The sequence below is a fragment of the Primulina eburnea genome, chromosome 4 (genome assembly GCF_022965805.1).
Source record: "Primulina eburnea isolate SZY01 chromosome 4, ASM2296580v1, whole genome shotgun sequence".
Taxonomy (NCBI): Eukaryota; Viridiplantae; Streptophyta; class Magnoliopsida; order Lamiales; family Gesneriaceae; genus Primulina; species Primulina eburnea.
Genome location: NC_133104.1, coordinates 36,704,921 through 36,719,568, shown reverse-complemented (window position 1 = coordinate 36,719,568; position 14,648 = coordinate 36,704,921). Strand labels below are relative to the sequence as shown.

Here is a 14,648-nt window from a genome sequence, read left to right as displayed (position 1 = left end):
TTGAAGCGTTGCAAGAATTGCTTCAAATAATTTTTCTGAGAAAGGCAAATATTTATGTTTCTTCAATCTCGGTGAACTTGCATCCTTAGAATCTTGTTTGCTTGTCTCAAGTCCTTCGTATCAAATTCTCTAGCCAAATGTACCTTCAATCCTTAGGACCTGATCTTTGTTGGGGCCAGCTACCAACATGTCGTCCATATATAACAGCAAAATGATATAATCTTCACCATGACCTCTTGAAATATGTACAAAGTTCTGTACTCAGTCTGTTGTATCCAAGACTCATAATATAGGGATCAAATCTCTTGTACCAACACCTCGGCGCCTGTTTGAGACCGTACAAAGATTTGTTCAACCTGCAAACCATGTTCTCTTTGTCTTTTTCCGCAAAACCTTCTGGCTGAAGCATATAGATTTCTTCTTTAAGATCTCCATGAAGAAATGCAATTTTCATATCTAGCTGTTCTAGATGTAGGTCAAACACTGCACACAATGCCAATATTATTCTGACTGTTGTAAGCTGAACCACATGAGAAAATATCTAATTGAAGTCAATGTCTTCTTTCTGAGTATACTCTTTTACCACCAATCTAGCACGATACCGCTCAACTTGGTTATTGTCATCATGCTTGATCTTATAGACCCATCTGTTACCAATGGCTTTCCTCTCTCGTGGTAGTGTAACAAGATTCTAAGTGTTATTCTTGTCTAATTCCTCCAACTCTTCTTGCATTGCTATCATCCACGAGGATATATCCGAGCTTTGAGTAGCCTCGTGGAAACTCGATGACTCACCATCCTCTGATATTAGACGATATGCAATATTGCTTTCAGTGACATAATCTGAAAGCTAACCTTGTGGCCTTCTTTCTCAAGTTGACTGCCTCACATTGGAAACCTCAGACTCATCATGTTCTTGTTCTTCGTGCTCTGGTACTGCTTCACAAGAAGTTTGACATTCGTCCGTTTTAATTTCCACCTGATATATAGCAGTTTCTGAATTCAATGTGTCTTTGTCTCCCTTTACTTTATCTTCCTCGAATATAACATATCTACTGATGACAAGCTTGTGGACAATATGATCTCACAAGCAGAACCCCTTTACTCCATCAGCATAACCCAAAAAGATATATTTTCTGGATTTCGAATCCAATTTCGATCTTTTTTTTCTCATTATACAAAACGTACAGAGGAGATCCAAATGTATGCAAATGAGAATAATATGTGGGCTTTCCGTTCCACAAATCTAATGGAGTCTTCAGATCAATCGCCACTGAAGGAGAACAATTGATAATATAACAAGCGGTTTTGACTGCTTCCGTAAAAAATGACTTGTCTAGACCCGCAGTCCCCAACATGGCACTTGTTCTGTCCAACAAGGTCCTGTTCATCCGCTCCACCAGTCCATTCTGTTGAGGTGTTTAAGCCGTTGTGTATTGTCTTTTGATGACCTCAGTGTTGACAATATGCATCAATTTGTCACTGGTATATTCACCTCCATTGTCAGTCATCAAATACTTGATTTTATTTTCTGAATCAGGTTCAACTCGCGCTTTGAAATCTTTGAAAATTTGGAAAGCGTCGGATTTCTTCTTGATTGGATACACCCAACATCTCCTAGAGAAATTGTAAATGAACGAGAAAAAGTATTTCGCTCTTCCTAGGGATAAAGCTGGTGCTTGCCAAACATCTGAATGAATCAACTCTAGTATGCTTTTGCTCATGGCTGTAGAAGTGCCAAACTTTAATCTATGTTGTTTACTGATAACACAATGCTCACAAAAGAGTAGTGACACTTTTGTAAGTCCCGACAGCAGCTTCTGTTTTGAGAGAATTTTCAGCCCTCGTTCTGACATATATCCGAGCTTCTATGCCATAACACTATTAATTCTTTTCCTGAACCAATTAATGCAACAGCTAGTTCCGCATCTTTGTGCGTTTCTCCAAAAAGTACAAACAGATTTTCAGAAAATTTTTCCGCCTTCTTAACCACAAGTGCACCCTTCACAATTTTCATGATCTCGTTCTCAATACATCTTTTTCACCGGATGTCATCCAATTGCCCCAAGGACAAAAGATTTTTCGTCAGTCCCTTCACATGTTGTACCTCTTGTATGGTACGAATGGTGCTATCAAATATTTTTATTTTAATTGTGCCAATTCCAGCGATTTCCTAGGCATGATCATTTCCTATGAATACGGATCTTCCCAAGACTGGTTCATAATGATCAAACCATTCTCTCCGAGATGTCATGTGCCACAGTCGCTCCTGAATCCATAATCCATGTGTCACAAAATTCGTGCTTACCTTCTGCAACTGTTGCTGCTTCGCTAAATAATATTTCACCACCGCCTGAAATACTTGCCACATTTCCTTGAGAACTTTTCTCAATACTCGTACACTTCTTGAAGTGTCCTTTACCGCCACATTTAAAGCAGTAAATATTTTTCTTTTTACTTCTCGACTTTGATCTACCTCTTCTTTGGCTCCCACTGGAGTTACGATCCATAAATCTTCCTCTTATCACCGATAAAGCCTCTGCCTGCTTCGATGTTACCAACCTGTCTTCCTTATTCTTACGCCGATTTCTTCACCGAGAACCGCAGTTAAGACATCGTCGAAAGTTAGAAAGCTCAAAAGAATATTGTTGGTTATGTTGATAATAATTCGATCATATGAATATGGTAGACTTTGAAGTAAAAGCTCTTCACGTTCATTTTCCCCTATTTTATGCCCTCTTGTAAGTGAGTTGGACAAATAGAGTATTTAGTGTGTTGATATGGTCGTCATCGATGAGGATTCCGCCATCTGAAAAATATAAAGCCTTCTCTTTAGGAAAAATCATATTGTGTAGCGACTTGACCTTGTACATCTTTCTCAGAGTATCTCAGATAAATTTGTTATTTTTATCTCAGAGATACTTGACAATACTTCGTCTGCTATAGCCAAGTGTAAATTGGCAACAATAGTCATTCATCTCATTCCATTTTTCATCGTCCGTAATTTCCACCGGTCTATCTCCAATAGCCGTCAATCAATTCTCTTTTCTTACAACTGCTCGTATCTTTATTTTCCACAGCATAAAATTGCTTCTATTGAACTTTTCTATATCGTGCCTGCCCGCCTTTATGTCTACAACAATTTAGTAGAATGGACAAAATAATCTTGTCTTAATAAATAATCTTTAAAAAAATTTTCTGATGTGGAAGATCAGTCTAGGCTGCAACTTTTAAGAAATTTTAAACCAATGCTCTGATACCATTTGTATATCACACATACAGTAATTTGAGATAATAAATATTAAAATAAAGAATAAACTGGACACTGAGATTTATGTAGAAAACCCCTAAAAATTACTTGAGTAAAAACTACATGCAAGATGAAATAATTTCACTATAATATTTTACGGTGTACAACCACTCACTGTGTTTCAAAGACAATACACACTCTCTTAATACATGATAACAAAACACCTCACAAATATTTAGAACTAATAGAAGGAATAATAAAACTCAAGAGGAAGCTCAAGAATATGATGATTATGAAGTGCAAAATGAGCACCTATTTATAGGTGCATGGCTATGTATGAACAAAGAAACAGTAGCACAATTTCATCATCCAATCCCCTCAAACTTTGTTGACCAGCTCACTCACATAAGTTGATTATCAATTTTCCCGACATACCTATGTATACGATAACATTCAAAATATATTTATATCGTAAAAATCCATCTAAAACAACTCAAGCATGATATTTCTCATGTCTCGTGCATTCACGCCCAATATCAAAATGAAATCAGCCGAGCAATAATTCTAAAATAACACAGCTACAACGTCCTATCCAATTACTCATGAAATTACAATCAAAACATCCTAATATGTTTGTTCACATAACCATAGAAAGTATATCAAGTCATCTTGCAAAATCAAACATAATGCGGAAAAATCTTGGTAAGCCATGTCACGCAACTTACTCGCCTTCTCAACTACGTCGTCGTTTGCCCTTACTTGTCATCATTTAAAACATAGTTCTCATATGCACGATCACAGTGGGTTTAAAAACTCAACAAACATATTCAAGTATTAATTAACAAATAATAAAATTATATAAAATGTGTGAGACATGACGATAAACATAACTTCATAACGCGGTACTTAAATATGTAGGCATATGGCCCAATTTTTTTTGGCTCATGGATTTTTTTAGTAGAAATTTTAATGTTTCCACTGCTTTAGAAAATATATAACATAAAATATATTTAACAATAATAATATGTGCTTGCCCACAATTTTCTTAAATCTTTCTTATTGGATAATTAACTTCGATTTCTTTTGTCATCAATAACATCCTCATACCTAAACAACTTCAAAACACATACCAATATTTTTCATACTACATGAATAAAAATACACAATAAAATATTTAAATAGCACATAATTAAAAATATACTAATTATTTAATTAATTTTCTCACGTGTGCATAGTGTGTCATTGGACATTACAAAAGAAGCCGTATTCTCGAGTTTCTATAAAAAAGTAAATCCACATGAAAAATTTGAGTTAAACTAGAATAAAATTATATTTGAGTTTGACTCAATATTCATATAATTTTTCAAATCCTCAACTTTTGGAATATGCAATCTTTGTCTTCAAATTATTAAGGGAAAATAGCTTAAATGTGTTCTATTATAAGTTATCTATTTTAGGTTCTGGTTCTTTAGTAGTCAAATTTTTGTTTTAATATTCTTCGTTTTTTTTTAGTCATTTTGACAGAGTGATCATACGAATATTACTAATTGTATTAGAAACCACATGAGCATTCCGATAAAATAAAACTAAAAAACAAACCAAAAAGTAACAAACTTATTTTCCTAACCCAAACTTTGACAATTAAATGACCTAAATAAGAAAACCTAATGCTCTAATATTATTTTTATTTTTTGGTAACCCAGGTGGCCCAGATTTCAGATTTCACCAAACTAATCCTATGGGAGAATAATATTTGATTATTGATAGAGTGAGTGTTGCATAATGTTCCTTACGAGTCAGTTCAAATGGGATATGAGAAGCCATGGATTATCAAATTAAACAATGAAATCTTGTGCTGAATCGATCCAGATGAATATGCGATCCATCTACCGAGTGTCAGCCCGTTTATACTTCGCTGATCAATAATACAGTTTAATTTACAAGCCACTGATTGCATCCATTGGACAGTACCATCACGATGGCGAGAACTTGTGGGTAATGGAGGAACACAAGAGTCGTGCTCTCCTTCACGTTGTTAAAAGATCCAATGAACCCCTCCAAAGCTTTGCCGACGCATTAGCCACAGTGGTGCGGGATCTCAGAGATGCCTATGATTCATGGAGCTCATGATCATTGATGGCTGCTTCATATTTCTTACTTTCTCTGTGTCCTGGATATTTACTTTTGATGGTGATGATCAGAGCACGGACTACCGTTGTGCTTCTGATGCATGGCCGGACCTTCTGTGAGTTCAAGCAGGAGACCGTCTCAGGGCGGGCCCGATTTTTTTTTTTTTTTTATATTTATTATTATTGTATAATTTTGATACAAAGTTCAGTCCCACTTGTTCATTAATACTCAGTTTAAACAAATAAAATCTGTTGCTATGCTCAAAATAAAAAGCTAATATTAAAAGTTCCATTCCTGAAAAATCAATAAAAAAAAATTATATATAATTTTGATAAAACCGACCCATTTTTATATATTCCATGGGTATGAAAGAAATTTGATAATCTCAAATCCAAGATTTGGATGAATTTCAACAAATTATTCAAGAAAATCATTCTTACACTCGTCATTCGTTCTCCAAAACCCATGCCAAATCTCATTTTCCCACGCAACAACGTCTGTTTTAGTACCGTGATCCTTGTCGCCGGTGGACTCATCTTCATCTCGCCAGAGTCCGAACGTACTTATCCTCTGCTGATTCATCTCCGTTTCATACGAAGAAATTGTCCGATTTCTTGAAACATTTCTCCTCTTCTTCCTCCGCCAGAGACATCTGGGGAGGCGATAGGCTGCGAGGAGGAAGAACTGCACCATCCCGCAAGGGCAACAGCAGCAAACCGCGGCGCACTCTCCCGCCGCCTCCCCCATTCTGCTTCTCCTGTCACTCCTCCCGCCGCAGCCGCAGCCGCTCGCGTTTTCTGGCTGGATACGGTAGTTGGCGGCCTTGTACGTAAGCAGGGGTTGCCTCCGCGTCGCCGGCGACTGTAACGAGGTTTTCCCCTCCATTTGAGCACCGGGGAATCGAAAAAACGCTGATCAAATCCTTGAATGGATTGCAGTTACAGATAGCGAGAGAGATTTGAACTGAAATTTGAATGGAGGCCGAAGATAGAGGAAGAAATCGAGAGGAGTCTTATTTTGAGTGGGAAACCACTCCATCTATACGATTTGTAAATGTATAATCTCATCTAAATTTTTTGTATAAATAAACTTTATTTGGTATCTTTTCTTGTTATTATTATTTCTTCTATTATTTATAATGCAAAAGGTTTCTATAATATTAATTGGGTGCCACTGATATTTTCGTTTGTCAGGCTGAATTATTTATCTTCAATATAATACTTGTTTCAAAAAATTAAATTATGAGAAAATCACCAAAATAAAAAAAATTATCTCGTTTTTATCTAATAAATTGATAATTTCGTTCCCATAAAAATTACAATTTTAGTCAATAAACTAATATGCTATTTGTTTTAATTTTGTAATTTGTCAATGTTTCGTTTCATCAATTAACTTTAACTCTTTTTTTAAAAAATTTGGTCTTTTTTCACATGAGACCACTTAATATATAAATATTGTTTATTTGTAATCGATTTTCTCATACATGACTTATATAACAAGAATAAAACATATATATTGTAGTGACCCGTTCCAGAATCACCTACTAATCAAGAACTAAGCATGCAACTAACTTAATTAATAATAATCAGAGATAATAGCGGAAAAGGTCAACAAATGATAGTTATACAACCCCATCGAAAATTCATAACAACTCAGAATGAAAAGAAAGTATACGGTACAACCATATCGAATCAAAAAGTACTGAATAAATAACTCCACCGGCTACTCAACGTCCTCCTCCTCCTCCTCCTGAGCCATCCAACCTGAGGCCTGCCCCGTGGGAATGGGGTGTCCAAGATAAACAAAACCGAGGACGTGAGCGATAAGAACGCCCAGTACAAAAGCATGAGTATACAAGCCTATATGAAATGCACATGCTATGATATGATACCAGGGTAGTCAAGAAACAGGAGTAACAAAGGATCTCAAAATGCTCAGTCTAGAGGCGCCAAGTGGATAGTGCCGCGCGGTACTCCTCTGGGTCACTGCATCCACTTACAAGAACAGACGTGGACCTAAAATGTCCCGGATCACCGAAGCCCTCCGGACCCGTCGGCCACTGTGTACTCTCGGTGTCCATGCGTCCACAAGACAAGACAGGGCTGAGCGGCCCCACAAGATATAGCTTATCTCGAAAGAGATACAGCTCAACAGTAAAGGCTATCTCGAAGGAGATACGGCTCAACATGAAATGCAACATGCATCATAAAACGTGACATAATAGCATGCATCATATAACATATATCAATGCACCACATGATCATGCAACACATATAAGAATGTATACTCGACCAGGATATCTCGGATAGTACTTTCGTACCTCAAACCATCAGATCCTAACAATCAGTCCTAGACTCACGCCTGCGTCCGCAGTCAGCCCACTGGTGCCGCTAGCTCCAAACTAGAGCACAGCTCCGCTACAACACTAGTAGCTCCCCGCTAGTGCCCGAACCTCGGAAAAAGACTAGAACCTGTCAGAAATGACTGAAAAGCTCTGGAACACTCTGAAATGGCGAGTCACAAATGAAGCCTCGCGCCTCTATTTATAGCCAACGTTCGGACGATCCGATCCACTTCGGACGCTCCGATCTGGCACACTTCGGACGGTCCGAACCCTGATCGGACGATCCGAATCTTGCATGACTTCCACGAGTACAGCCACCTGTCTCGGACGATCCGAACCCCAATCGGACGATCCGAACTTTACCACGTGTCCAGAACCCTTCCACGTCTTCCAGACACCTGTCTCGGACGGTCCGAACCCACTTCGGATGATCCGAACCCTCTTCGGACGATCCGAACCTGGTTCCGAACCTGGTTCGGTCCTTCCGATCCCACCGAAAAATATAATTAATCCAATAATTAACTCAAATTAGGTATCGGGATACTACATTCTCCTCCCCTTAAAAAGATTTCGTCCTCGAAATCAGGTTTATAGGATGAACAAAACGGAATAACAACATCGTTATTACATCTCACTTGTTGTTGAACACAACTGATATTTCGATTACAACTGAAAACACAAACATATACAAAGCACAACTCAAAAGAGCTCTGGATGCTCTGAACGCATACGACCCTATAACTCCCAAGTGGCTTCTTCAGTGCCTCTGCGCTACCACTGAACTAAAACAAGAGGAATTATCTTATTCCGCAACACCTTGTCTTTGCGATCGAGAATCCGCACTGGTCGTTCCACGTAAGACAAATCCGAATCTAGTTGAACTTCAGAGGGATGCAAGATGTGAGACTCATCTGCTACGTATCGTCTCAACAAAGATACGTGGAACACATCATGAATACTTGATAGGTACGGCGGTAATGCAAGTCTGTAAGCCAAATCCCCCACGCTTTCCAATATTTCAAATGGACCAATAAATCTCGGAGACAGCTTACCCTTGAGACCAAATCTCAAAATCCTGCGAAAAGGCGAAACTCGGAGAAACACTTTCTCACCTGGCTGAAAATAAAGAGGTCGCCGCTTGGTGTTCGCATAACTAGCCTGTCGATCCTGAGCAGTCTTAATCCGCTTCTTGATTACTGCAACCTTATCAATAGCCTGCTGGACTAACTCCGGTCCCTCAACATGTCGTTCCCCAACTTCGTCCCAGAATAATGGAGTACGACAACGTCGCCCATACAACGCCTCAAATGGTGCCAAACCAATACTACGATGATAGCTGTTGTTGTACGCGAACTCAATCAAAGGCAAATGATCTTGCCAAGCGGGTCCGAAATCCATAACACAAGCTCGCATCATATCCTCAAGTGTACGGATAGTCCTCTCTGTCTGACCGTCGGTCTCTGGATGATAAGCTGTACTTAAACTTAGGGACGTACCCAATGCTGACTGGAAACTACCCCAAAATCGTGAGGTAAAACGAGGATCTCTGTCACTGACAATACTAACTGGCACCCCATGCAAACGTACAATCTCTTGAATGTACAATCGAGCCATACGATCGAAAGTGAAATCACGGTTATATGGCAGAAAATGAGCAGACTTGGTGAGTCGATCCACCACTACCCAAATAGCATCACTATTCCTCGAAGACAATGGTAAGTGAGTAATGAAGTCCATCGCGATATGCTCCTACTTCCATTCAGGAATAGGTAAGTTCAGCAATAATCCTCCCGGTCGACGGTGCTCTGCCTTAACCTGCTGACAAACAAGACACTTGGAAACAAACTGATAAACGCTGCGCTTCATCCCTTTCCACCAAAATCGTGTCCTCAAATCTTTATACATCTTGTTGCTTCCTAGATGGACACTCAACTTGCTTCGATGAGCCTGAGCCAAAATCTCTTCCCTCAAAGTATCATCCTCTGGTACCACAACCCGATTAGACAAACACAGAAGACCATTAGACTGATAATGGAAATTGCTATCTCCACCAACCAATCGGGCTAATCTCTGAGTCTTGAGATCAGACATCTGTGCATCTCGAATCCGAGCGAACAAAGCTGGCTCAGATAAAATGGTAGCAACAAGAATGCTCTCCATACCTTTCCGATGTTTGAAATTAAATCCCAATGAACAACAATCTTGGATAGTACTAATCATAGCACTGGGCTGAAGTGCAGAGATTCTCACTTTGCGACTAAGAGCATCGGCTGTGAGATTCGCAGAACCTGGATGGTATTTGATCTCGCAGTCATAATCTTTAAGTAGATCCATCCAACGACGTTGTCTCATGTTCAACTCAGCCTGAGTGAACAGATACTTCAGACTCTTATGATCAGTAAAAATTTCAAACTTAACCCCGTACAAGTAATGACGCCAGATCTTCAGCGCGAACACAATAGCAGCTAATTCTAGATCATGAATAGGGTACTTTTCTTCGTGAGGTTTCAACTGCCTGGATGCGTAAGCGATCACATGATCATTCTGCGTCAACACACACCCTAAGCCTTGAAAAGAGGCATCGGTGTAAACACTGAACCCATCAGATCCTGACGGTAACGCCAAAACAGATGCCGAAGTCAGAAGTCGACGAAGCTCTCTCAAACTATCTTCGCACTCAGATGACCACTCAAATGGAACATCCTTCCGAGTAAGTTGCGTCAATGGTCTAGCTACCTGAGAGAAATTCACGATGAACCGACGATAATACCCTGCCAGACCTAGGAAACTACGGATCTCAGCCACCGTCGTAGGACGTGACCAATTCAGCACTGCCTCAATCTTGCTAGGATCCACAGAAATTCCTTCCTTGGAAATCACATGACCAAGAAATACTACACGATCAATCCAGAACTCGCACTTACTCAGCTTAGCATACAATTGCTTCTCGCGAAGAATCTTCAACACAATCCTCAAGTGCTGGATATGCTCTTCCACACTGTGAGAATAAATCAAGATATCATCGATGAAAACCACAACAAACTGATCCAGAAAATCACGAAATACTCGGTTCATTAGATCCATGAACACTGCTGGCGCATTCGTCAATCCGAATGGCATAACTAGAAACTCGTAATGCCCATATCGAGTACGAAATGCAGTCTTGGAAATATCATCATCTCTGACTCTCATCTGATGATAACCTGATCGCAAGTCAATCTTGGAGTAAACAGAGGTACCCTGAAGCTGATCGAACAAATCATCGATACGAGGTAATGGATACTTGTTTTTGATCGTCACTCGATTCAGCTGGCGATAATCAATGCACAATCGCATAGATCCATCTTTCTTCTTGACAAACAAGACTGGAGCTCCCCAAGGTGAAACACTCGGGCGAATATAACCTTTATCAAGAAGATCCTGCAATTGCTGCTTCAATTCTCTCATCTCTGACGGAGCAAGACGATAGGGGGCACGAGAAATCGGTGCAGTCCCTGGCATTAATTCAATGCCAAATTCCACCTCTCTAACCGGAGGAAAACCAGGAATCTCATCTGGAAAAACATCAGGAAATTCACAAACCACTGTAATATCATCTATACCAACACTACCTGTGGAAGAATCAATCGCATAGATGAGGTAGCCTTCCCCGCCCGCCTCTAAAGCACGACAGGCTTTCAGAGCAGATACCACTGGCATCGGAGGTCGCGCTCCCTCACCATAGAAAAACCAACTAGAGCTCTCCGTCGTACGAAACTGAACAAGCTTCTGGTAACAATCCACGGTAGCTCGGTAGGTAGTCAATAGGTCTATACCTAGAATACAATCAAAATCTTCCATCTCTAGGATCATAAGATTCGCAATCAATTCGTTACCCTCAAAATCTAAGGGACAACCCATCACTAGACGCTTCGCTAACACCGAATGACCCATCGGAGTAGAAACAGAAAGAATGACGTCTAGAGAAACATACGGTAACTTATGACGCTTAACAAATCGTGCAGAAATGAATGAATGTGATGCTCCGGTATCAATAAGAACAACAGCAGGAATACCGCATAAACGAAAAGTACCTGCTATGACTCTCTCTGTCTCATCTGCAGCCTGATCCTGGTTCAGCGCAAAAACCTGACCTTGGGCACGAGGTCGAAGATTTGAACTACCCACTGCCTGACCCTGCCTCCTCTGCTGAACAGTCGTCTGAGATCCGGACCAGATCCTGCTCCACCTCGCAACTGAGGACAATTCTTCTTGAGATGACCCATCTCTCCGCACTGAAAACAAGCTCCCGCGGCTGATCGGCATTGCTCCGATGGATGGTTCTTCCCGCAATGCACACAAGAAACCTTCTGCTTCCCAAAGCGAAAAACACCGCTAGATCGAGATCCAGATCCAGAAGAAGAAGAACCAGATTTCTTGAAAGACTGAGATCGAGGGCTCAAAGTACTCGGAGGTCTAGAAGAAAGAATAGCCCTACCACGCTGGAGACTGATCTCTGCCTGGCGACACCGGTTCACTAACCCATCATAAGAAGTAGGATTATCACAGACAGTGACTCGATCAAAAATCTCCTGGTTAAGACCCTGGAGGAAATGGTCATACTTGGCCTCAGAACTGCCACTGATATGAGGGGCAAAGAGTAACAACTCGAAGAACTTCTGCTGATATTCATCAATAGACATACTCCCCTGCTTAAGATTCAGGAGCTCAATCGTCTTTGCCTGGCGAAGGGCTGGAGGAAAATACAGCTGCATGAAAGCTGCACGGAAATCGGCCCAAGTCACCCTACCCTGGGACTGAACTATCGGCGCAGAAGTCGATCGCCACCACTTGCGCGCACGGCCCTCGAGAAGAAAACTAAGGGTCTCCATCCTCTGCTCCTCGGTGCACTGGAATGCACGGAAACAACTCTCCATGCGCTCTAATCAATCCTCAGCATCATCGGGAGTCTCACCGCCGACTAAAGGCTTAGGCCACATCTGAATGAAACGGTGCAAATCAAAACGCCTAGGACTATCCCGACGATGACGATGTTCACGATGACGCCTACGATCGTCCTGGTCACCCCAACGACCTACACTTCCCTGACTACTCTCATCACCAAAGTGGTCAGCCATCGCTACAAGATAGAATAGGGAAAATGGTAAAATGGTCAATGAAAATCCCAAAACAGAAATCTATATCCCAAAATCGTAAGCATGCTCTGATACCATAAATGTAGTGACCCGTTCCAGAATCACCTACTAATCAAGAACTAAGCATGCAACTAACTTAATTAATAATAATCAGAGATAATAGCGGAAAAGGTCAACAAATGATAGTTATACAACCCCATCGAAAATTCATAACAACTCAGAATGAAAAGAAAGTATACGGTACAACCATATCGAATCAAAAAGTACTGAATAAATAACTCCACCGGCTACTCAACGTCCTCCTCCTCCTCCTCCTGAGCCATCCAACCTGAGGCCTGCCCCGTGGGAATGGGGTGTCCAAGATAAACAAAACCGAGGACGTGAGCGATAAGAACGCCCAGTACAAAAGCATGAGTATACAAGCCTATATGAAATGCACATGCTATGATATGATACCAGGGTAGTCAAGAAACAGGAGTAACAAAGGATCTCAAAATGCTCAGTCTAGAGGCGCCAAGTGGATAGTGCCGCGCGGTACTCCTCTGGGTCACTGCATCCACTTACAAGAACAGACGTGGACCTAAAATGTCCCGGATCACCGAAGCCCTCCGGACCCGTCGGCCACTGTGTACTCTCGGTGTCCATGCGTCCACAAGACAAGACAGGGCTGAGCGGCCCCACAAGATATAGCTTATCTCGAAAGAGATACAGCTCAACAGTAAAGGCTATCTCGAAGGAGATACGGCTCAACATGAAATGCAACATGCATCATAAAACGTGACATAATAGCATGCATCATATGACATATATCAATGCACCACATGATCATGCAACACATATAAGAATGTATACTCGACCAGGATATCTCGGATAGTACTTTCGTACCTCAAACCATCAGATCCTAACAATCAGTCCTAGACTCACGCCTGCGTCCGCAGTCAGCCCACTGGTGCCGCTAGCTCCAAACTAGAGCACAGCTCCGCTACAACACTAGTAGCTCCCCGCTAGTGCCCGAACCTCGGAAAAAGACTAGAACCTGTCAGAAATGACTGAAAAGCTCTGGAACACTCTGAAATGGCGAGTCACAAATGAAGCCTCGCGCCTCTATTTATAGCCAACGTTCGGACGATCCGATCCACTTCGGACGCTCCGATCTGGCACACTTCGGACGGTCCGAACCCTGATCGGACGATCCGAATCTTGCATGACTTCCACGAGTACAGCCACCTGTCTCGGACGATCCGAACCCCAATCGGACGATCCGAACTTTACCACGTGTCCAGAACCCTTCCACGTCTTCCAGACACCTGTCTCGGACGGTCCGAACCCACTTCGGATGATCCGAACCCTCTTCGGACGATCCGAACCTGGTTCCGAACCTGGTTCGGTCCTTCCGATCCCACCGAAAAATATAATTAATCCAATAATTAACTCAAATTAGGTATCGGGATACTACATATATACACATCTAAAACTATCTAATAAAAAAACTTTGAACGACAAGTTTTTTGTCCAATTTTGAAATATTGAATGTTGTTTTTCTCTATTTTTTTATATTATTTTGATGTGTGTAATATGGATTATTCTTGCCATATGAAGATTATATTAATATCAAATAAACAATATTCGAAGGAGTTAGTGGTTTTAAGCTAAAAACAGACAAAAAAAAAAAGACAATTTACTGGATTGAAATCAAACATTGACAAATTACATGACTAAAACTCAAAATTTACCAAGTTATCAAAAACCCCTTAAACTTAAGATACACCGACACTTGAGTTTATGTGAC

The 14,648-nt window shown here is 40.8% G+C and overlaps 1 protein-coding gene across 1 annotated transcript; it reads right to left on the bottom strand.

Moving 5' to 3' along the window:
* Positions 1-5,797: 5,797 nt before the first annotated feature.
* On the bottom strand, positions 5,798-6,265 carry LOC140830256 (uncharacterized). Its single transcript, XM_073193539.1, has one exon. It carries the CDS (start codon positions 6,263-6,265, stop codon positions 5,798-5,800), a length of 468 nt encoding a protein of 155 aa, XP_073049640.1.
* Positions 6,266-14,648: the final 8,383 nt, after the last annotated feature.

Excerpts from the sequence above, each read along its gene's own strand:
- LOC140830256 (XM_073193539.1), bottom strand. The coding sequence starts at position 6,265 with ATGGAGGGGAAAACCTCGTTACAGTCGCCGGCGACGCGGAGGCAACCC.